At 45.4% G+C, this 23392-nt stretch overlaps 1 protein-coding gene across 1 annotated transcript; it reads right to left on the bottom strand.

The window, feature by feature from the left end:
- Positions 1 to 577: 577 nt before the first annotated feature.
- Positions 578 to 22917, bottom strand: LOC122623704. Its single transcript, XM_043803002.1, has 10 exons — positions 22321 to 22917; positions 10610 to 10786; positions 8084 to 8296; positions 5988 to 6806; positions 5744 to 5923; positions 5271 to 5681; positions 4692 to 5175; positions 2335 to 2436; positions 2114 to 2272; positions 578 to 2051 (listed from the first exon to the last, which is right to left on the bottom strand). The coding sequence occupies exons 1-10, from the start codon at positions 22418 to 22420 to the stop codon at positions 1820 to 1822; spliced, it is 2877 nt and encodes a 958-aa protein (XP_043658937.1). The 5' UTR covers positions 22421 to 22917; the 3' UTR covers positions 578 to 1819.
- Positions 22918 to 23392: the final 475 nt, after the last annotated feature.

Here is a 23392-nt window from a genome sequence, read left to right as displayed (position 1 = left end):
GATAGTTCTGGCGCGCAGGGTTGCTTAAATACCCAAAACTGGTATTTGTGGAGTTGCCAATTGGCAGTTTAGCAGGCGGAGAGTTGCCAGTGCGCTAATTAACTACTGCATTACAAAGATACTTAAACAACATACAGTCACTTTGTGCAGTCATAGATCAATTAAAAGTAATGTCTCTGTTATTATAAAACTATTAACATTCATATTTACCAATTTATTTAAATATACAAGCTCGTTTCAAAAAATACCAACAACATACATTACTCTTAACAGAAGACTTGCGCTTAACAGCACTACTATCGACCGGCAATGCGATGGCACAACAGCACGTAGCACGTTGGCACTTTAACAGCGCTCAGCTATGTTATATCGACTGCTACAACAAAACGCCCATAGATGGCGCTAGGCACTGCCCGCCAATTTTGAACTTTGAGTTCAAATACAAAATGAATTTATTGGAAATACTAAAACCAACCAACCAGAAAGGTAGGAAATGACGCACTTGTTTAGTAAAAATATTCATTGTTTTATTTATGAAATAAATTATTATTATTTACATTGGAAATAATGCACGAAATTCAAATAATATTGCAAACTAAGCGCTCGACGATACACACTCGAAAACAAAATCTACAAATTACAAGACTCTAGAAATACAAATACAGGGCGATATATAATGGGTAGGTACAAAAACATAATGGAATGGTGTAGCTTGGTGAGTTGGGGCTAATAATATATGCTCTTTCGATCCTGTGCAGATTTCTATACAGTATGCTCTCTTATTTGCTGCTGCTGCCGATTGGTGTTTTGTTTTTGAATTTTCTTTTTTGGGAATTTTTCTTGCGAAATGGATATGGGTAGTTCTCTATCTAGTGTAAGTGTTTACGTAACTAATTTGCGACTATGAGCAAGTCGATTTGGCTTGAGACCTCAAACGAAACCAAGTTGCACATAATTTGGCTGCAGCTCTGCGTTCTGCTTGCTGGGTGAAGGGTGAGGGGTGGGGGGGTTGGGGGGTGGTGGAGTGACCTTCGGGGGGGAGGTGGATGTGGATGTGGGTGGAGTGGTGCCTTGCATCTAAATACTACGCCTCGCCATGTTGCCCTTTTTGCACGCCTTTACATACAACTAATTCATAGAGAGAATTTAACTAAGAACCTTACGAAAGCTTTGCGAATAAATTATACGAGTTCGGACGAAATCTTAGCACGAGTGCATATATACTTATAAATGGGACCATCCCCGAAACTCCGGCACATAAAAAGCCAAATAATCAGGCAAAATTACCAATAAGAGATTCAAGTTTTTGAAGATTGATTTTTGGGATATTTTTTCTCCTAAAAGTTCTCATGTAGATATTTCTAAAATCCCCGGAGATTTCGGAGTTTTGCATACGATTCGATTATATAGCTAAGTATTGACTTGCAAGTTAAAGGATCTCTTGCGCTGGTGTTTTAACATTTTGTTCTTTTTTTTCACTATAAACAGAAAAGTCTTCTCCACGCTGTTTCCGAACCCTTTTCTCGATCTCTGGCTTACATAACTAATGCGCGAAAAAAAAACGGTTGCTAAAATTAAACAAAAAACGTTTCGTTGTTGCGCTCGCTTTGCAGTTCTCAGATCGCGATTTTCGAATCTGAATCAAAATCGAAATCCAAATCCAAAACCAAGAACCCGAGTCCAAGTCAAAATCCAAATTCAAATCCAAATCCATGTGCGAATTCGAATCCGAGTCCGATTTCTACGCCGACTCTGCTGCTGGCCACTATCGTTCGATTGGCTACTGCCGCTCCACGTTGATGGTGATGACCATGGTTGGTCAATAGTGGCCGCCACCAGCGCCTCCTCCGCCACCGCCGCCTCCGCTATGTCGGTGGTGCTCGCGTCTGCCGGAGGAGTGATCCCGGTCGCGGTAGTCGCCATTGCGGGAGCTGCTCTTGTGGTGATGGTGATGGTGGCGCTTCTTCTCGCCCTTCAGGCACACATCCGACACCACCGAGGACACCACCATCTCGGAGTCGTCCCGCATCCCGTAGTTGTCCCTGCCGCACCTATTTTTGGATACAACTGCTTAGAAATGATCTGTATTTGGGGGCATCTAATATTAGCTAACCTGTCGAGATTTTCGCGGGATCGCTGCATGTTGTCGCGCAGATTGTCGCGGGATCGGGTCATGCTCGGTGGATCGAGGGTCTCCTTGCGGCGCAGGGCGTTGTGTGAGCTGTTCTTCGAGGCGGACTCGTGCAGGTTCTCCCAGGCTTGGCGGTAGTACCTACGCATAAGAGTTTATAATATGATATAATATATTGATTGATGTTGATTCAATTAACCCACCTGTTGAGTCCATTGCGGGATCCGGAGGTGGAGCTATCGAAGCTGGCCACGGTGTTGCAGTCGGGCGAGGCGCGATGGCGATAGTGTTGCGTGGTTCGGTTTCTGGAGAGAAGAGATTACAAGATTTTGCATTCATTAGTTGCTATTTATCACTATTTTTAGAAAATACTGAATGCCAGGACGAAACAGTGTTGGGTTAGTCACAAATTCGGGCAAAAAAGAGGGTTAGGCACGGAGAACTACGCACACAGAGACAGAGACAGTGACAGAGACAGAGACGGATAGATATGATTGGAGAGAGACAGATGGAGGGCTGGAGAAAGAGACAGGCAGGCACAAAAAGACAGAGACAGCGAACCAGGCGTGCAGTGTTTCTGTATGTGTGTGTGGTTGCGTGTGTGTGTGGTTGTGTGTGTGAGAGAGTCTTGTTGGTGGGTGATAGATGCATTGATTGATTGATTGGTTGATTGCTTGATTGACTGATTGATGGAGGTGCAACAGCAAGGAGTAGGATTATCGCCTCACAGCCCACAGCATTCGCAGCTTTCAGTATTTTGTTTGTTGGTGTTTGTTTCAGTGTTGCTTGTTTGACTGACTGACTGACTGTCTGATTGATTGTTGTTGTTGTTTCGTGTGGTGTTGTTGTTGTTGACTGACTGATTGATTGATTTTTGGTGCTGCTTACATTTGTGCATATGGCCGCATTGTTTGTTCTTGCTCTTAATTACGTTTAATTCGTTTTTGTGTCTTGCATCTTTGGCACGATTGTTTTTAGCTTTAGTTGGTAGTTTTAGTTTTCCAGGTAGTAGCAGGTCTCTTTGGCTTGGTTTTCCATCGGTTTTTTATCGGTTTTCCATCGGTTTTTCATCGGTTTTGCATTGGTTTTCCATTTCCTGTCGCACATTCTACATATGGGAGTTGCTAAAGAGCCCAGCCCGGGCACGATATCCGCGTCCATAGCTGCTGAACTCGCGGCGACCCAGCTTCTGGTCATCGAAGGGCAGCGCCAGCACGCTGTACCACATGGAGGGCGCCTGGGCCAGGCCACCAGCACTGCTCGATCCCAGGCTGCCACTGCCATAGCCACCGGCACCGGCACCGCCACCGCCGTCGGGATAGAGGTGGCTCTGGGTTAATTGGGCGGTGGATGCGTAGCTGGTGGCACTGGTGGCCGTCGCCGTTGCATAGCTAGGCAATCGACTCGGTCGCGGTATCCCGATCCCGATCCCAATGCCGAATCCACTTCCGAATCCCCCGCCCTGGTTTTTCTTCGTTTGCGCTGGCTGCTTCTTCTGCCGGTGGCTCTGATGCAGTTGCTCCTGTTGCTGAACGTACTTCTGCTGCTGCTGGTGTTGCTGCTCCTGCTGCTGTTGCTGCTGCTGGTGGTGCTGCTGGTGGTTGCGGTGGTGGAAATGCTGCTGGATCTGCTGGTGGTGGTGATGATGAGCATGATGATGTTGGTAAGCGGTTAAGTGTTTGGCTAGGTGCCGCCGTTGGCTGTTCGGGGTGCTGACGAATGGTATTGCCAAAAGACAGAGAGTGGGAGAAGCAAAAACGAAAAAAGAGAGTTGTACAACGAGAAGGAGAAAGCGTTCGATGTTCAGGTGTGTGCGTGTGCGTGTGCATGTGCGTGTGCGTGTGCGTGAGAGACTCTCTTTTTGTACAGGTGTGTGTGCGAGTGTTTCACGAGGTTTTTCACAGAGAGATAGATTCTAAATTCCGGGGGTAGTACTGAAAGCAAAATAAAATCATCCAAAATTTCGGGGGCACTCAGCGACGAAAGAGAGAGAGAGAGAGAGAGAGACAGTTTGTGACATTAAGAGCGAGACGGAGACAGCGTTCGTGAGCTAGAGGGAGCGAGGCAGAGAGAGAGAGAGAGAGAGAGAGACAGGGGAGCAGAAAGGGACAGGGGGTGGCTGGGCTGGGCTGGGCAGGTGGTGACCCCGACCCCGACAACGACATCGACTTTCCTCCACACACAGCATAAATAATATTATAATAAATATTGATCTTATTTAACCTACATCAAATGATGTTAACTGCTTTAGCTTGGCAACAGTATTGCATTTTGAAGGCTTTAAGTAAGAATTATCCAAGTATTTCAAAAAATGTACATTAAAATGTATCTAGAAAATGTATCTCAGAAAATACATATTATGTTAATGGGAAGTAAAGAAACTTTTTAATTAATTGCAATACCTACATATATATTTTGAGATAAATGTAAAGGGATCAAGTTCAAATTGTTAACCGTTCATCGCTATGATTACGTTCATCTTCAGAAAACCTAATTGACCCAGAACATACATATCTGCTGCCCAATTTGCTGTGCCCACTTCGCCAGCTGGAGGACTCACCTTCGCACCAGGATCACGATCGTGGTGATGACGGCGGCCAGGAAGACGAAGCCACCAAAAGCGCCCAGAGCAACGATGGCGCCCAGATTGAGTTTGGCCTCCTTGGTCTCCTTGCGATCGGGCCCGTCGACGGCGAACGGCACATTGACATTGGGCGACTGGTTCTGCTGGATGTTGACGCTGTCGGGGATCTCGTTGTCCTGCGGATGCGAGTTGGCGATGATCTGCTGCGTGTTCCGCGTGGTGGTCTCCACCCCGCCGCCGCCGCTGTTCGGCACGCCACTTGGTCGCGAGCTGCGCGGCGGTGTGGGTGCGTAGGTGGACGGCGGCTGCGGCGGCACCTGGTGGGTGGTGGGCGGCAGGGCGGCCGGCGTGCTGTTCGGCTTCTTCGGTATGAGCACCGGGCGAACGGTGCGTCGTGGTGGGAACTCCTCGCGAACGGTGCCGGGCACGGGGGGAACATTGATTTCCTCCTCGGATTCAGCTGCGGATGGAAGATGATCATAAATTATAAGCAAAATGGCCAGTAAACTGGTAAGGATTAACGCCAGGTGATCCTGGATCATAAGCTCTACTCACATTCGCCGTTGATCTCCACCTGCGTGGGACTGAGACTGGGATACGTGCCCACTGTGCTGGTGGAGCTGCCGCCGATGCCGATGCCGCTGCTCGCCGTGGAAACTGCTGGGCGGTAGGGCGTGCGGCTGGTGGTCGAGCTGACGACCTTGGGCCGGAAGGGCGGGGGCGTGGCCACCGATGAGGGCACTGGCACGGTGGGCGCGGCCGTGGGCTGTGTGGATGGCTCCAGTTTGATGCAACGCGGCAGGGCGCTGCTCCACTGACCGCTGGCCAGGCAGCTGAGCACGCGAGGTCCTTCCATGCGATAGCCGGGCGGACAGCTGATCTCCGCCTTGGAGCCGTAGTAGGTGCCATTGGGTGCACTGATGATGGTGCTGTAGTAGTTGCCCGGCAGAGTGTCGCACTCCACAACTGGAATTAGGATTAGGAATCTCTATCGATTGCTCTACACTCAGTATTTCATCTATACTCACTCTCACAACGTGGTGGCGGTCCATTCCAGCGCTCGTCAAAGTCGCAGGTGAGCAGGGCGCGTCCGATCATCTCGTAGCCCTCCTCGCAGGAGTACTTCACCAGGCTCAGGTAGCCAACCGTGTTGTTGAGCAGGCCATACGAGCCATGCGCAATGCTGGCCGGCAGACCACATTCGATATCTGAAAAAGGATTAGAGATTAATAAGCATGAATCAGGGAGCAGCAAACTGGCATGGATACATACACTTGCACACTGGCGGGAACTCGTTGTAGAAGCCCGTCTCCAAGCAGGTGCGCGTGGCCGGACCCACCAGCAGGTGATTGGCATCGCAGCTGTACTTGATCTGGGCGCCCACCTCGAAGCCGTTGAGGGCCACCATCGTGGAGTTGGGCGGCTGCTCCGGTCGGCCGCAGGTCTTCGGCTGGTGCTGGCAGATGAAGTTGAGCAGCGTATTGCAGTTGGTGTCGCTCCACAGCCAGCCCTTGGAGCCATCGAAGCGGGCACAGTCCTCATCGCCGCCGGGATGACTCCAGAAGGAGACGGTCAGCTCGTCGCCGTTCACCCATTTCCAGCTGCTGCGATCGCTGCCATCGCGCACCGCTCCCATCCAGTACTGCGAGCTGACGTCACTGCGATGACGTCGCCACAGCTCCCAACTGATGAATCCCTGCAGCGCCGGATTGCTCTCGCTGATCAGCGTACCGCCGCGCGATCGACAGAAGGACAGCGCGTCCAGGAAGTTCAGCGGCTGGCGATTGTAGAAGATGTAGCACTTGCCATTGTACGAGGCCAGCGCACCAGGCGGCTGATCGCGGAACGTGGGACACCGCTCGATGGGCAGCGCCTGATCTGTGTAGACGAACGCCTCGCAAATGGACAGCGGATTGGGTGTGCTATTCTCCAGGTGGACACTCACAAAGGCGCCCGGCATCGGCGGATTGCAGGGCAGGAAGAGCGGCTGGCCGGCCTCCAGGAGGCCCGTGAAGCGGTTGCAGATCGGATTGGTGCCCAGGTCCGGTCGATTGTTGCCCACGCGCACCACAATAGTGGCGGGTTTATTGCCTGCAAGGGGATCATATCAAAGGTTAATTAGATTACTGGCAAGAAAGTATTAACATTTTGAAACTAGCATCGAAACGAGTGGCATTCACAGATGAAAATCTTTCACTTTGAACGTTTTTCTTAAACAAATGATGATGTAAATTATGCTTATATCTTCTTGATTTGCTAACCAATAGAAGGTGGCAGTGCGAGTGCCTTGGGTTAGGTAATCACTTGAGATCTACAAGTTTATTAAGCAGTTCCTTCTTCAGTGAGCAAACACAGCCTCAGCTATTTCCACTGGTATTCCTGTTGTCACCATTATGGCTTTGGCTTTGGCTTTGTCTGTCAGCGGGTCAGGCGGGTTCAGTTCAGTTCAGCTCAGTTCAGTTCGGTTCGGTTTGGCTGAAAGCCGCCGACTCGGCCTCATCGTCGGCCAAGTGAAAGTAATCATAAATTTCGGGCCGCACTGACTCACTGGGTCTGGGTTTCTTGGGTTTTTTCTCAGCTTGCAGACCGAGTCCAAGACCAAGTCAAAGTCGCAGTCGAAGTCGCAGTCGGAGTCTTCGCTGTCGTCGCCAGAGCCGCACGAAAATCACATAACCAGCCAAAGATTCAACGAGATGGAGATGGAGATGGAGGCGAGGATGAAGATGGAGTGGGAGATGGAGTTGGAGTTGGAGTTGGAGATGGGGGACTTCAGGTTGCTGGCAAGTGAAAGCATTAGGGAAAACTGGCTGGCAGTTGTTTGCTTTTGCCGCCGTTGCTGTTTCGGCAACCCTTTTTTTTTCTCTCTCATAAAACAAAGACGCTGTTTGGGGAAGAAGATCGTGCAGCATTTGCCATTTCAGCCAGTGAAGCTGGAGAGCTACTCGAAAACCTGGTAGCCTGGGCAGACTTATAGACTGGCTATAGACCCTGGCAGACTGCCTGACTGGCTGACTGGCAGCCTGGGAAAACGGGGGCATTGAACTGTCGGTCGGGCGAAAGAGAGTTTCGTCCATAGAATGTGGTCCAAGCAGGTCTATTATTCGACTTTATCGCCATATATATACATATCGACTATATGTTTGCGACAGGTTTAGGGTTGGGCCGAAAAAGTTGCTCAATTTAATCAATTTGCTCGAGGATTACCACGGGCTAAGCGCCATTTACTCGCCCAAGTTGCCACAAATTGTGGCAACCGAAAAAGGGAACAAAGTGCGGCGTATGCATGCACTTTCCATTTTTATTCGAATTTTCTGTTGGCCAAGTTAGTGAGGGGACTTAAAATTTGGAATTTTAGTGGCAAGACTTACCGCAGCAGGATTTGCCAAAGTCCAGGCGCACCAGTTGCACCATGTAGGGTTCCAGGAGGTTCACATACCACCAGGGCGAGCGCTCCGCCTTCGTCAGCGAGCAGGTCTCCGGCGTGAAGAAGGCGGATGTGGAGCCATCGATGGCCTTCTGTGGAGCACCGGCGCCATCGGTGGAAATTTGCATGGGCGCCTTGCCAGCGGCGACGTTCAAAACTGTAAGTAAATTGTAAGCCAAATCGATTGTTTAATCATAAAGTAGTTAGGTAGGTAAATCAACTGATTAAAAAACTTTAGAAGTAAGCAACTATTTTTCTTATTGAAGTTTTTCCTTGTGATAATTCTATGCAGATTCAATTATAATCTCTGCTAACTGCACTGCTGATGAGCAAATCATAAGATGGGGGTCAGTGGTAATTATTTGGGCATTCAAGGCGCAATGCGGCGATGCAGATCAGTCTTGGGATCTGCTAGCCAGTTGGATTCAGTTGGTCCGGAGCACCGGAGTTCCCAGAGTGGGCCCAAGGCCCGGCTAATTGGCTGCGGGCCCTGACACGGTTTGTGGCCAAAACGAGTGAAGACAAAGCAATAACAACAACTCGAAAAGGCCAACAAAAAAAAAGGAAAAAAAGGGGGGAAAAAATCTAACAATGTTCTGCCTGGCGAATTTGTCAAGAGACCTTCGTTCTGGCCCGGGCCCATTGTCTTTTTTCAGTTTTCAGTTAACTTGGTCTTAGTTGAGACGGACCTGAGAGATCTTTGTGCGCTGGCCGAAAAAGCAAAAGTGAAATTTAATGTCGGCTCAACTTTTACTTGCTCACCTGGCCGGGCTTAATTACATCGCTCGCCACGCACTTCTGCGGCATTGGGATTCATTAATCAGATGCATCTGTCGGATAAGACGGGTTTGGTTTTGGATCCGAGTTTATTTTTGTACTTTTTTTTACTGCTCAACGGCTTGGAAAGGCTTGTGCTTTTTTGCGACGACTGCTTTCTAAGTGGGACCAAGCCCCCGCCCAATTTCGCTCTGTGTAGCAGCAGGCAGCAGGTGTTTGCCGGTGTGACAAATGCCTTTTAATTTCATTTAATTAATTTCCGATCGCCTGTCTCTAGCTGCCGCCTGCCTGCTGAGTCACTTTGGATCAAAACCTGGCCTACACATCTCACACAGATCAGAGAAAAACCGATTTTCAGTTCAGGCGATCTCCGCTTTGTATTCCATAAACTTGCAATCAGCCAACACGGCGGGGGATTTAGGGGTCAGATACAGCAGCTATATAGCAGCAGCTCCATAGAGCTCACGATTGAATCGACCTCGTGTCGAAGAATTTTAAGGGAATATTAATGGAGTGGAGGAATTAAAATCAAATTGGGTCAGTCCAAGTGAAATCATAAATAGCGTTTGTCTTCATTTTACTTTCGATGCATGCATGTATTCCTTGGATGGCTTTCTAATCCAAATAAGTTTTAACTACTCTTTAATTTATCTTATCAAAGCCTTTTCAATTGTTAATCCCTCAACTGCCTAGATTTTCTCAGGCATTATCAACGCGTATCAACACCTACTACTGCCTCCGATCGATCGACTTATCGTTGAGATCTCTGGCAACAAAGAGCCCGTTGAAATGTTGATGGATCGTTACAGGGCCGCCTTTTTTACTAGAATAATTTCACGCCCACCCCAATCGATCAATTCATTCAACAAATTCCGGTATTCATTGACTAGCAATCTATTTGCGTTTCGTTCCGTTTTTTTTTGTATTCTGCCCACGGAAGTGCATGTCTGGTGGAAAATTCAGTTAGAACATTTATTTATTTCGTGCCCGACACGTTTTACTCTTTGATTATTTCATGTCCGTTGGCTCTTTACGTTCATAGTCACAAAAGTGGGTCAATCCGATCGAGCGCGGCAATTGTTGAATTCTTCCCACTTCGCGGCTTCTCGCTCCCCGCGCCCCGTCTTTCTTCGCTGGCCAGTCTTTCTTCACACACACACACACACACACACACGCATTGGATTTTAGCCCAATTTTGCGCGTTTTGTTAATCATGTTTCGCTTTCGGTTAACAACTTTGCATTCAATTGGAATGCCATTTGCTCTCTTTCAAGGCGCACAGCATGCATCAAAAAAATATAGTATGAAGTGGAAGTTTTGGGTTTCATTTACAAATTTGAGTTTGATTCTATCTATCTATTTTTTTAATATTCAAAGAACTCTAAGAAATCTATTTAAATGTTTGTATTATATTTAACTATGGCTTTCATCTAGAAATGATGTAATTTCTTTCAGTGTTGAGCTATATTTTGAGAACGCTTCCAACTTTGTGGCGGTGAAAGTAGTTCCCAGTCAGCGGCCACGTCCGATTTGGAATCGAAGTCGCCTCCGAGGCGCTAATTGAGTTGACGACGAACGGCAACGGCAAGTTCGTGTCCGCAGTCTTTTGTTTGGCTGCCTGGCTGTTTGCCTGTTTCGCTGTTTGACTGTTTCGCTGTTTGGCTGTTTGGATTTGTGTGTGCTTCTCGCTTACCGCAGAACGGAATGCCCTCGGGCACCCACTGCCCCTTGTCGCAGACACGCCGCGCCGGTCCCAGAAGCTCGAATCCGCGCTCGCAGCTGTAGGAGGCCACCGTGCCCTGGGTGAGATTCGCATTGGAGAAGACGACGCTGCTGTGCGCCGGCGATCCCGGGAAACTGCAGCCGGCATCTGCAAGGTAAAAGAAACGAATTATTATTAGATTATATGGCCATCAATTACTCGTATTCGTCTTCGGCTTCTCATCACCGAGTCTTCACTGCACTGCCCCCAAAGCGAGCACATCATCGTTGATTGATTTCCCAATTAGGTTTCGTTGGGGTTCTCAGCGAATTGAATTGCTTGGCTATAGATATGTATGTATGTTCTCCCCATCATTTATCAAATTAATGCCCCACTAAGGTTCTCGATTAAATGTTGATTAAGTCGCACGACGGGCATGAGATAATATTGATTCTAAGCTTCTAGAGTGGAGCGAATGATTGAATATTATTTAATTGAATTTAGACAAGAGGAGAAAGCTTCGAATTTGATTTGGTTGAACAGATGAACAGATTAAATACTGATTGAAATAGCGTAAAGTATTTATTGTTTTATTTAGGTATAATTAAAGAGATGTACATATGTGAAAGAAAATATCATTTAATTAGCCTATGAGTAAGTTATATTGTTAAACAAAGATAGAGAAACATTTTGTTGCTTCTGTTTTCTACTATATTATAATGACTCCTTTTGATTTGATTTCATTTCCAATCAATGCATCTAAATCATTTGCAATTATTACGTGTTATATCTTTTGCCGCTTTGTCGGGGGAATTTTCCCCACCACTTGATTGACAATTAAGCAAGTTCCGTTCCACTTTGGTCACTCGATTCGTTCGTCGCCAGGCGAAAAATCTCTGGCATTCGCAGATTGCAAAATGTTCTCGACTGCAGTTGTTGGTTGGCCTCTGTTGTTGTTGTTGCTGTTGTTGTCAATGCAAAGCGTGAGAAAATGGCCACAACAACAAAAAAAAAACATCAGGAAAAAACAGACATCAATTTAGTTGTAGCTGCCGCTTTTGTACGAGTATCTATGCAAAAATGCGAGCCAGCCGTGTGCAATAATCAAATGTGTTGCTGCTGCTGCTGCTTTTGCTGCTGCTACAACATGATTAGTTATTCAATTGAGCAGTTCCCAGGCTATCCAGCTATCTGGGTATCCAACCATCCAACCATCCAGCTATCCAATCCAATGTCATGAGTTTGATTCATCCCCGGCGATTGCCAACTGCTGAAATTGTTCTTTTTGCCAAGTGCGACTTTGCATAATCGGCGAAGTGGGAACTCTGTGGCCAGTCAAAAAGGCAGTCAGCCAGGCGGCGATTCATGCCATAAATGGTCGAATAACTGCAACATCATTTGACCAACAGCCAACTAGCGGCAGTGCAACTTTCCAAGCAGCTGCAGCAGCACACTTTGAGTGTCTCGACTATTCGATACCACCTCCTCAGCTAGCAGCTTAAATAAAACCCAATACCATTAGCTTTCATACTCTTTTAAGCAGCTGTGGTGGTTGGACCTGGTATACCCTTCCCTCTGCGAGTAATGGGTATAGAAAAAGGGGAGAAATTAAGAAAAAAAAAACACGTCTTGCCCAGTTGTTGCTACACATTGCAGCCAATTGCTGCAGCAGCAGCAACAGCAGCTTCTTATACAATCTCGATGCACCGCTGCCAATGCCAGTGCAATTTCATCATAACGGTTTCTTCTTAGCCAACAACTCATCCAAACGCTTTTTTTTACCTTTTTTTTAGCCACTCCAAGGCGGGCAGAAAGTGTATATAAAAAGTAATACCCCCCACCACTGAAGAGAGCAGCGCAAATCAAATTAGTTCGGGCAAATTGAAATTAACAAAAGGCAACTTTTAGGCGAGTCATTTGTCATGCAGGGCAAACGCAAATTAAGAAATCAAGTTCATGAGGCATTTTCAATTTCGGCTCAGTTTCGCCTCAGTTTCGGTTTCAGTTTCAGTTTCAGTTAAAATACAAGTTACAGTTCCCCCCCAAACCAACTTTAGACTTAATGACGACTCCCACGCTGTGCGTCGAAAAGCGAGAAAGAAACCAAACCAAACCAAAGGTTGCCCAGTCGGCGATGCATGACAATGCGGCTCCAAGTCTTTGGCACTATACAATTTTTTTTTTCGGGATCTGTACTTTGGGTTTTTCTGTGCCCGGGTTTTTTCCCTCTATATTTTTGTATTTTATAGAGCTGCTAGTGGGAGCCAATACCTTAAAGTGCAAAGGCAGACAGCAACTTGTTGCCATTGCCGTTTGCGTTGCTTTCGTTTGCTTTCTATGTGCGCGAACTTAGTGAAAGTGATACCCATACCCCAGTACCCCCATACATATACATAAGCCCCGCACAGCAACAAAAAAAATAAATAAAACAAAACACAATACAACAACAACGAAAAAAGCACGCTACCATTGACAAAACAACAGCAGCAATTTGTTGAACAAGCAACTACAGCAGCAACTTCAGCAACCAGCAACATCCAACATTATGGAAGTCGGAATATTCATTGTGCGCGGATCTAAATCATCTAATAATCATTATAATCATAATAACCGTTATAATCTCCAACTAGTTTCGGACATGGTCCGTTGTTGCTCTTGTAACAAATTACCCATCAACGCCTTTTCTTTGATTGCCATTGCCTTTGCTTTTCTTTGCTTTTCCTTGCTTTTCTTTGCTTTTTGCCAGCAAAACTGTGCTGTGGTGTAGCACCAAAATCGAAATTGTTATTTGCACAGTTCACGAAAAAGAAAAAACCAAACAGAATTGAATGAAAAGAAAAATTATTGCATATCTGCGGAGGAAGGAAAAGCGTGCCTTAAAAAAAAACGAAAGCTGTAATTAATTTTTGGTTTCTGCGGTCTCGGGAAAGGAAACAGTTTTTCACATTGAAAAATCATAAAAAAATATGGAAAATGTGTGTAAGGTAGGAAACAGAAATGCTGATAAGAATATATACACTTAAACCCTAATAATTTTAATTTGATTAATATTAATAATAATATTTGTTTAGTTTTGCAACATGCAAATGTAAATGAATCTGTTTTTTCTTGGCAAAAGGTTATAACTTATATGTCATACTATTTATATGCAAAAGACCAGTTTCGAGTCAGAGTGGCAAGTGTGAATGGTCCACGATTTCCGCTCGAGTGGAGCCCTCAATTAATGCGATGCAGTGGCTTAAACTGCAGCTCGCAGTGCAGCTGAACCTGCAATCGCTGCGTAGAAAGTTGCACTTCAATGGCTAATGGTGACCCCCACTTAAGCCTTGTGGTCTTATGGCTCGCTCCCAGGCCCAGCCTGCATTCCCCATTATCCATTCTTCATTTTCCAGTTTCCAGTTGCCATATTCCCCATCTTCCATCATACTTGCAGTCTGCAGTCTGCAATTTGCGTATGTCGGCTAATTTCATTTTAAATGCAAGTCCACACCTCAAGGAATTTCTACGCGCGGAGTGGGCAGGGCAGCAGCTATTGTTTCTGCCCGCTTTTTATTTGGCCAGCTCATTTGGGGACGGCTCTTGACCCAGCCGCTAATTAGTGTCGGCTCTCAGTAAGTGGGAAACTTAGTCGAGAAAAACTAGAGATTCCAGATCTCAGTCTCAGTTCGCCGCAAAGGTTTTTTCTGCAGTGAGTGCAGTTCTGGGACGTCATGCGCTGATTGCCAAGCGCCTACGCTTCGTCGATTACTCTATATCTATATCTGCTGATCTCGATGTTAAGATCTTGCCGTGTTTTTTTGGGCGGAAAGTGCAAGTGCTAGTACCCGATGGCCCAATTGCGATAGTCGAGGGAAAACCCTACACACACCTGCCTACCGTAGCAAAATAAATGCCATGAAGAAAAAAGAAATTTTCATTCCATTCACCCAAAGCGGCGGGAGTCTGGTCGAAAAAAGCGACTCTAACCGTTAACTCCCCGTCATAATGGCCACAATATAATGATGATGACGATGATGATGATGATCGAGAGGGGGAAGAGCGTTTTGGCCGCTGATTGGTTTTGGATTTACATAAATTGGCGCTGGAATGGACCGGGCTCTCACGCAGCTTCTTCTCTTGACCCAGTTTGCTAAGCGGTTTGCTGTTGCTGTTTGCTGTTTGCAGTTCTCTTTTTTTTTACTTTATTTTTTGGTAAGCCAAATTAGTAGAACCTCGTTAAAATCGCACACAAGCCAACGGACACACGCGCAGCGAGTCGGAGAACATCGACAAAAGATTTCGCAAGTGAGTCGGCTTGCGCAATGTGGCCATTGTTGCTTTTGTTGCTTTTGTTACTTTTGTTGCATTTGTTGCATTTGCTGGATTTGCTGGCGGATGCGCCTGGCCAGACGAGACTTGTGCAAGCTGCAAGTTCGTTGCCTAAGTCTTTTGATTTGAACTTCCGCCAGAGGATCTCACTTGGCTATCAATGGGCGACTTTTGGGCACGCATTACTCATCACACTGAGCGAAAACTTGTTGCTATACAAATTTATAAAATAAATTATAAATTTAAATTTAAACAGTGTAGCATATTTCTATTTATATTTATATTATTAAAAACTCTAATGAATACGCACACATTTAAGTTACTATAATCAAAGTCCCTAGACTATTATTAAGCCCGAAAACACTCAATTAAGCAGGCCATGGCTTTTTTCTTCGGTGTTTCTGCTGGGGCGACTACTGCCCTTGGCTTTTGGTATTCCTCGCCAGCCGTTCGTTCTTGCCTCTTGGAATTAATTGCGCATAAAAATTGCCCATCATGCGCAGTAAATGAGACATCAAAGAACGTCTGCGAGCTAGTTGGCTGGCTAAGAGCTGCTAAGCGTATTAAATAAACATGCCAGTTGGTTCGTTCCCCTCCCCTGTCGCTCTTTTATGTAACGGTACGCACGGCAACAATAAATTTCAAGCGTAAACAGTTACGTAAAACAACAACAGCAGCAGAACAACAGCAGCGGCAGTGGCAGTGTCAGCGGTAGAAGAACCCGCAGAATCGCTGCTGGCTGTCTGCTGCTCTCCACAATGACAGCATCCATTCCGTTGGCATTGGCAGCATCTTTCACCCGATGACACCCCCTCCGAAGATCGCCAGATCGGTGGGTCTAACTCGCAGCTTTATAACAGGTTCGATATGATTTTGCGGCACTTTTGCCGCAAAGGAAACGCTTGATTGCCGCTTCTAAAGCAAGGCCAAGCAACGGCAATCGTCAGCGGACCAGCGGCGCAAGCCAAAAAGACGATCGACGACATTGACCGACGATGCTCGCTGCTGAATGCTGGACTCTAGACTCTAGACCATAGACCATAGATACTGGATACTCGACTATGTATATAGGTGCTGGAAGCTGGAAGTTGGAAGCTGTAAGCCGTCTTTGCCGTTTGCCGTTTGCCAGTTGACCGCATTCCAAGCACCGGCCAGCAAATCAATGTGCAACATCATCAGCCCAGTTGCGGTTGTCCTTCTCCTCGCTGCACAAAGCAAAATTCATCAGCTTCTACAGCTTATATACTTTACTTTCTATTATACTTTATATGTATATATGTATATATATATATATTATTTGCCGAATATATTAAATCAATTATCGAAATATTCCCCATCGCTTTTAGAACATTTTTCCTTTTTTAGCGAGCAAAAGCATGCCCAATTTGTTTCACTGTGCTGTGTTGCAAACTGGGTCACTTCGGCCCAAATGCAGTTTAAGATAGAATGCCAGCTGGGTGTGTGTGTGTGTAAGTGTGTGTGAGTGTGCGAGTGTGTGTTTGTGTGTGAGTGTGTTTGCCAGCTGCAAGACACCTGCAGTGGCAGCAACATCGCCGCTTTGCAGCTCGTGCCACAGTCAAGACTTCAAGATTTCACAGTGAGTGATTGCGGTGGGGAAATGAGGCGAGCGGTGGCACTTAGCCGGCGCCCACTGTACACTCTAGATGCGTTCTCATTGCAGTTGCTAATTTCTGTGGCTTTTGCATCGCCTTTTGGTTTTGTGCCTAATTTGCTTTGGCTGCGAACGTTCTCAATGCTATGCGAAGATTGCACCCACTTTAGTTTTATGGGCTTTTCTTTTTTTGGTTTTCGGTGTTTTGTTTTTTGGGCTGGTGGTCTGTGTCTGCCACCAAAAGTGGACAAACGCTGGGGTTAATCTTTTGGTCAGACCGCTTCCAAAAAAACACACACACACACCAGTGCAGACAAGTAGTTAAAAAGAAATGGAAATGGTAATAGAAATAGAAATAGAATAAAAAACAACAGTTTACAGGGCAATTTGCATAAGAAAGGAGAACACAAAGCCGAGAATTTGTTGGCTGTTCTTCTTCAATTTCAGCTGTTATTTTTTTGTTTTTTTTTTTGGGCCTTTCTCTGTGGTACTTCTTGGACTTTTGTCAACGCTTCTATGCAAATGGGCAGCCACAAATCAAAGCTTGGCCCCAATACGAAAAGGAAATCAAAGCCGGTTCAGCGGGAATAGAAATCCCAAAAATGTTTGAGCAGGGAGACCGCAGTTTTGTCATAAATATTTTCACTTTAGACCTTTTTCTTTGTGGCGGTGTTGTTAATAAAATCGATATTTGTTGGAATTCGATTTGAATTTATTTTTACCGCTAGTTGGTGGGGCTGGTTACGACATCACAGAGATCGGGAGCGAGATGGGAAATTGGGGTTCGGAATCAGGTGTAGCAACTTGCCACAAGACATAACTGTAGCTGTTGCTGTTGCTGCTGCTGTTGCTGTTGTTGCTGCTGTTGCTGTTGCTGTTGCTGCTGCTGTTGCTGTTGCTGCTGCAATGGCTGCTCTCTTATTGATTGGCCGCAGCTGCAAAAGTGCCAACTCATCCTGCGCCTGTGCCGATTGGAGGCTCTGCACTTCCGATTGCCCAGAGAAGCGGAGAAGCAGTCAATGAACTTGCCCCACTCCCCGCCCCCCCCATTATCGGTACCATCATCATCTTCATCATAATGAAGATGGCGCCATCGCCTCTCCATTCAGCGTGCAAGCGGAACAAAAGCAACTGCAACGAGCAACATAAGCAACATAGGCAACATGAGCAGCATGAGCAGCATGAGCAACACTCGCAACATCATCAGCAACCATAAAGTACAACTGAGCCAAGCAAATTGCAATTTCCATGCGTTGCCTGCCACATCCACATCCACATCCATGTCCGATGTCCGATGTCCGATGTCCGCAATTAGGTAGCCAGCCCCATCATAATCTATGGTTATTGTTATGGCCATTGTTATTATAAGTGTTATCGTTATGGCTAAAATATGAAAAAGGCTTAGGGAAAATGCACAAAGAAATTCGGTGCCTGGCGGCTCAACATCATAATAATTATTTATAAATATGTATGATAAAACCTAAATTTCATTTCATTTCTTGAAACACCATTTCCAAAACCCAAGCTGTAAACTAGTCCAAATCCATTTGGCTACACCTTGGTTAACTTTTCACACCTGAGACCTCGATCAATGCAATCGATCAGCAATTAACGACAGCTGTGCCAAATTATCAATCGCTCTCCACTGAGTCTCGAGTCACTACGAGTGTTTCACGATCGTTTTCATATATTTTGCGTTCGATGGCAATTTGCAACTGTGTTGTCTGTGTTTTTTTTTGGGCCAGTGACGAAACGCACAGCTCGAACGCTCCAACAGCGTTTAAAGTTATTAACGAAGCAATTATTAATAACAATTTCAATTGTTTTGCCTTTGCACTGGCACTGGTGGCATTGGTGGTTGGCTGCCAAGTGAGTCGTGAATCACGTTGCTGGCCAATTTGCAGTGGCCACAGCGGCACAATTGCACTTGTACTCACTCGCACATATATTACAATTAATTAAATTGAAAGAAAACACAAACAAACAAACGAAAAAAAATATTAAAGAAAACGCGCATAAATTCTGTCCAACATTTTTACCCAGCTCTTTTTCCATTTTTATTTTTTTTTTGTTTTGTTTGTGCAGCATGTGTGTTTCTCTTTCGCCGGCGACTTTCTTGGTGGCATTTAAATGCGCTGCTAATAGCAAACAATTTCATTTATTTATTAGACGTTAGTTTCACTTTTCGAGCATTTCACTGCGACATTAAAATTTCACACACGACCATCTCAGCCAGCAAACAAAACGCGAAAGTTGCCCACAGACCACGGGTGCTGTTTGTTTTTATTTCTTATTTTCCTTTTTTTTACGATTTCTGTATTTCGCGGCGAGATCAAGATACTATATATGAAAAATATTTAGCTGCAGTATGCCATTTATGTTTATGGCAATTAAAAAGATACTATGACACCGCTCACGCCTGAGAATCGTCGGCAGTAGTGGGGCGTTTGGCCCAGCCCACAAAAAATCAGCTAAATGATTGAAATTTATGCCACACTCCAGACAAACGACTGAGATCTATGGTCTGTCTGGGGATGAGCTGCGATGCGATGCGATGAGATCAGATCAGATCAGCTTGGATAATGACAGAGACACTCCCTCGCCATCGTAACTCTTCGCCAGTTTGCAGTTTTTGGCATGGCAGCATTTGGCCAGAGAGACATCTTATTAGCCAAGATTAGGTGTAAGATTTCGCATGGAGATAAGTAATACTGTGTATGCTGTGAATAATTCTAGTCCAAATGTTTGCATAACTCAAATGGTTGTTTCGGAGAAATATCTTTCTTAGTTGTTTGCAATATGCATTAAGTGCCCATAATATTTGAAATTACCCATTTTCTTGTGAAGGCATTTCGTTCAACAAAAATGTAAGCTGAATTTATTCAGCTTCAGTTTCTTGTTCAATTGCTTGGCATTGCGGCAACTGGCTTTGAATGCTCGTCACTCCTGGTGATGATTTACATATCGAGTGCATGGTTACCTGCCAAGGCCAGCTTAGCCCACCTACGTGCCAGGAAAATAAGAGCCAAAAAAAGTTCAAAAATAAAAAACATAAAGTATGTAAACAAACTCGAAAGAGTTGCGTAAATAGTTCAAGTCGCACATGCTCAAGTGGGACTATTGAAACCATTTGGCAGGCAGTGTCACCCGCATGAACAACATCATCATCATCATCAACATCATCATTACTACATTATAACTATATCAGTTGAAAGTGAAAACGGCGGACTTCGAAGGTCTGGCTGTCCCACGCACAGTGGTAGGTTTTCCAGCAAAGCTTCCTACTTCCTTGTGGTTGGCAAAGAGGCCCAGGTCTTATGTAAAAACGACGACCACAGACCGCAATGGAAAAGAAAAATAAAGAAATATAAAAGGAGGCAGGCATGCGTGCACCACCCTTTCAAGCAAACAAATTGCTGCGGTTCATTGTGCAGCAATCGGCAGATGGCAAAAGGTATCGTTTCAGGTAACTCCAAGCCAGTTACAAAAGGCATGAGTACAAGTACTTCGAGTATACTATGTCTGTCTATGAGTACGAGTGTGTTTCTTTTGAAGTTTCGCATTGCAATTAAGAGGCGACGGGCTTCCGCATCTGCCGCATCTGCCGCTGATGATGATTATGATGAGCTGGTGGTCATGCATGCCCATCCCAATCTGCCCATCTCTGTGCATCCAACTCAGTGCTCATCATGGTATCATCATATTTTGGCCATTAGATGTTGGGCATATGCTCGATCAACCCAGCAGCCAACGATTCGCCATCGCTGCCTGGCACTTTTACTTTTCGTATTGTCAACAATACGAAGGAAAGCAGTAGTTATGTATGTAGTAAGTAAGTATGAAGTATATGTATAAAACTTTCCCAACATTACAGATTTTAACTGAACTCCGCTGGTGTTTTTCTTTCTCTCCCCCTTTGTTGTCGCTTTTATTGTGGAATGACTGCCGCAGATCATAAATTTTCTTTTAATTTCAGTTTCTGTACGTTCTGCCTCCGTCTGTGATTAATTTAAGTTAATTTACAAGATTTTCCTCCCGGTGCCGGTGCAAGTGCCGGTGGTAAAAGTGTTGAAGTAAAAGTTAATGCCTTTGTGTCTCCTCATTTCCTCATTACAATTTGGGTTCTTTGTTTGCAATTCGATATGTTACAGGTAATTGAATATGGCCAATGGTGACAGGTGTTTCTTTCTTCGCGTTGACCCAGTAAAACTATCGATACTTTGTTATTTGGGTAATGAGAAAGGTGTAAGCATAGCATTTAGATGGCTGCCTTTGAAAAGTTTGTTGCTGTTAAATTTTATATATATTTGCTATATAGTTTAAGTATAAGTCTTTATACATTTCGTTTAGCTAAGCTACCTGCATTCTTTCATATCTTATTTCTCGCGGTGCACTTGCCACGTGCATGCGGCAAGTTTGTTGCCTAAGTCTTTCGTGTGCCTCGCTTGTTTGCTGACCCATTCAAACATCCGTTTCCTGGCAAATGCCCGAGTGGCACGCCCCCCAACGCTACGCCTTCTTTTTTTGTGTCGCATATCCCACGAAACAATTAACCGGCGGCAGAGAGCACTTGACTCGGTCGGTGGTGCTAAAGGCAGCAAGTAACCAAAACTGGAACCCAAAAGTGGGCTGGGTGTGGAACTGGAACTGGAACTGGAATATGGCCAACAGCCAGCAGCCAGCAGCCTGGACGCCCGTTTATTAACGTGGGAAAAATGCAAAGGCAGCCGAATTAAAAATAATACAAATTATAAAGCGTTGCCTTTGTTTCGAACCAGAACCGGAAATCAAAAAAAGCAACAATCGGCCGAAAAAAAAAAATAAAATGTGCGCAAAAACCAAATAAAAAATGAAATGTGAAAAAAATAACAGAAAAGCATTGGCTTTTTTTTTAAGGTGCGCCGCTCACACACGAAAGTGCAACAAAAAATGGGTGATGAAAATGGGCAACAAAAATAATAGCAACAACAACGCTGGAGAAAGATGTGGAGAAAAGGAAGAAGAAGAAGCAGAGCGACAGCAACAAGTGGGATCCACAACAAACGAGAACGAGAGAAAATTTGTTTGCTTTGGCTCCGTGTGCCGTTTGCTGCGGTTTTGAAAAATACCCTGCAACATGGGGCATGCGCAACTAGGCGATATTTCAGATGCAAAATATATGTGATAGTCTCACTTCAATTGCCTGAATATTCTGCAGGCTTAGAATCTACACATAAATTTAGTGGCAGCATAAATAAATTAAATGCTTTGCAGATGGTTCGCAGTGATAAAGGCATTGTCTAAGTGTCGGAAGAATTAATTTTGGGAATGATTTAAGCGTTAAGACCAAGCCAATTAAGATTTCATAGTGTATGCAAATGCGCCGGATAAGAACTAAACATCCCAAAAGTTCCCACGTGTCAAGGCGATGGCCGAAGGTGTTTTCCCAAAGCTCTCTAAATAAAAATATATGCATAGAACATGTTGAACTTTAAGCAAGCTGATGTGCAACAAATCTAACTAATATTCAGTTAAAAATCGCTGATGACTTTCCCTTGAACAGTGAATGAAAATGAATGTAACTGAAATACTCTGTAAGAAGCGATGCAATTTTATTGGAGAATATTGAACTGAAGAAAGTTCCTGCAAAAGCATGATGTTTTCAGGAGAAATGCTATGGAATATTCCTAGGGATGCATTCGTAGAGAACCCATATGCCCCATGGTGCAGGGTATCCGCTGGTCGTTCTGGCACCTTTCGCAGCACTTCTTTCTTGTTTTCGTCTTTCGCTTGACACACTCACCTATATTCTGCGCCTGCGCCTGCGCAAAAGCCAGCGCCGAAGCCAGCGCCAACGCCAGCAGCGGCAGAGGCAGCGGCAGCGACGGCTGCGTGCGGTGCATTGTTGCTGTCTCGCTCACGCTGTCACTCCTGTCCGTCCGTTATTAATATATATTTTGAATTTTTTTCCAAAATTTATTAGATTAAATATTTGCTTTGGGTTTTCGATACTTTTGCGCAATTCGCTTGGCGACACTTGTCAACTTCCGTGGAATTTTAGCACTTGGCACGAGTTTCGGATTGTTTCAACTGCTGCCTCGACATGCCAGGAAGTGTGTTGTGTGTTGGGTTCGATATCGATGCTCGATAAAACAAAAAAAAAATATTTATTTTAATCACACTGCGCACCGAACTTGAAAAAAATATATTTTGCAAATAATAATTTTGATGGTTGGTGGTAAGTCGCGACGCGAGAATCCGCTGCACGAACCGATCGCTGGGAATTCTGCAGGGCAACTGAAGCTACTCGAAGTCGGCGATCGCGCACGAAGAATTCTTCGCTGGTTTCTCGGTCTTTCACTTTTCGCTCGCTAGCTCTCGCTCGCTCTCTCTATCTCTCTCGCTCGCTCTCTCTCTCTCTAGAGATAGTCTCTCTTTTCACCCGGTGGTAAGCGAGCAAGTCGTAAACCGTCGCCTTGTGCAGCTCGAAAGCAACTGAAAGTTGGAGACGTCGCGCCGTGCGTCTTGTAAGCTTGTAAGCTACCTGGTTTACCTGTCGCTGTCGCTGCCTCCGTCGGCGTCGGCGTCGGCGTCGCTGCCAAAGCAGTTGCATGCGTGAGCACTTGCTGCGCTTTTGGCAAGTGCCAACTGTCGAGTCCCCCCACCTCACCGATCATCGTGCCACAGCAGAAGCAGAAGCAGAATTCAGGGCCCGCTGATCAATGGACAAGCCAATCGGTTCTTGGGGCCATCATCTCCAAAACGGTAATAACAACTAATACAGGTTATGCAACTGTAACGGGGCACTAAGAAAAAATCAGATAATATTTTTGGGGAAAAATCAATCAGAAAAGACAAATAGAAAGACTGACTCA

The sequence above is a fragment of the Drosophila teissieri genome, chromosome X, assembly GCF_016746235.2.
Source record: "Drosophila teissieri strain GT53w chromosome X, Prin_Dtei_1.1, whole genome shotgun sequence".
Lineage (NCBI taxonomy): Eukaryota > Metazoa > Arthropoda > Insecta > Diptera > Drosophilidae > Drosophila > Drosophila teissieri.
Note: the sequence above shows the minus strand (reverse complement) of the source record. Positions and strands in the feature narration are given on the sequence as shown.

Coding starts and splice junctions, on each gene's coding strand:
- LOC122623704 (XM_043803002.1), bottom strand. CDS start 22,420: ATGCACCGCACGCAGCCGTCGCTGCCGCTGCCTCTGCCGCTGCTGGCG. Junction 5,682..5,743: donor ACCGCCACCACGTTGTGAGA/GTGAGTATAGAT, acceptor TCCTAATTCCAG/TTGTGGAGTGCGACACTCTG. Junction 2,437..4,691: donor ATCGTGATCCTGGTGCGAAG/GTGAGTCCTCCA, acceptor TCTTCTCTCCAG/AAACCGAACCACGCAACACT.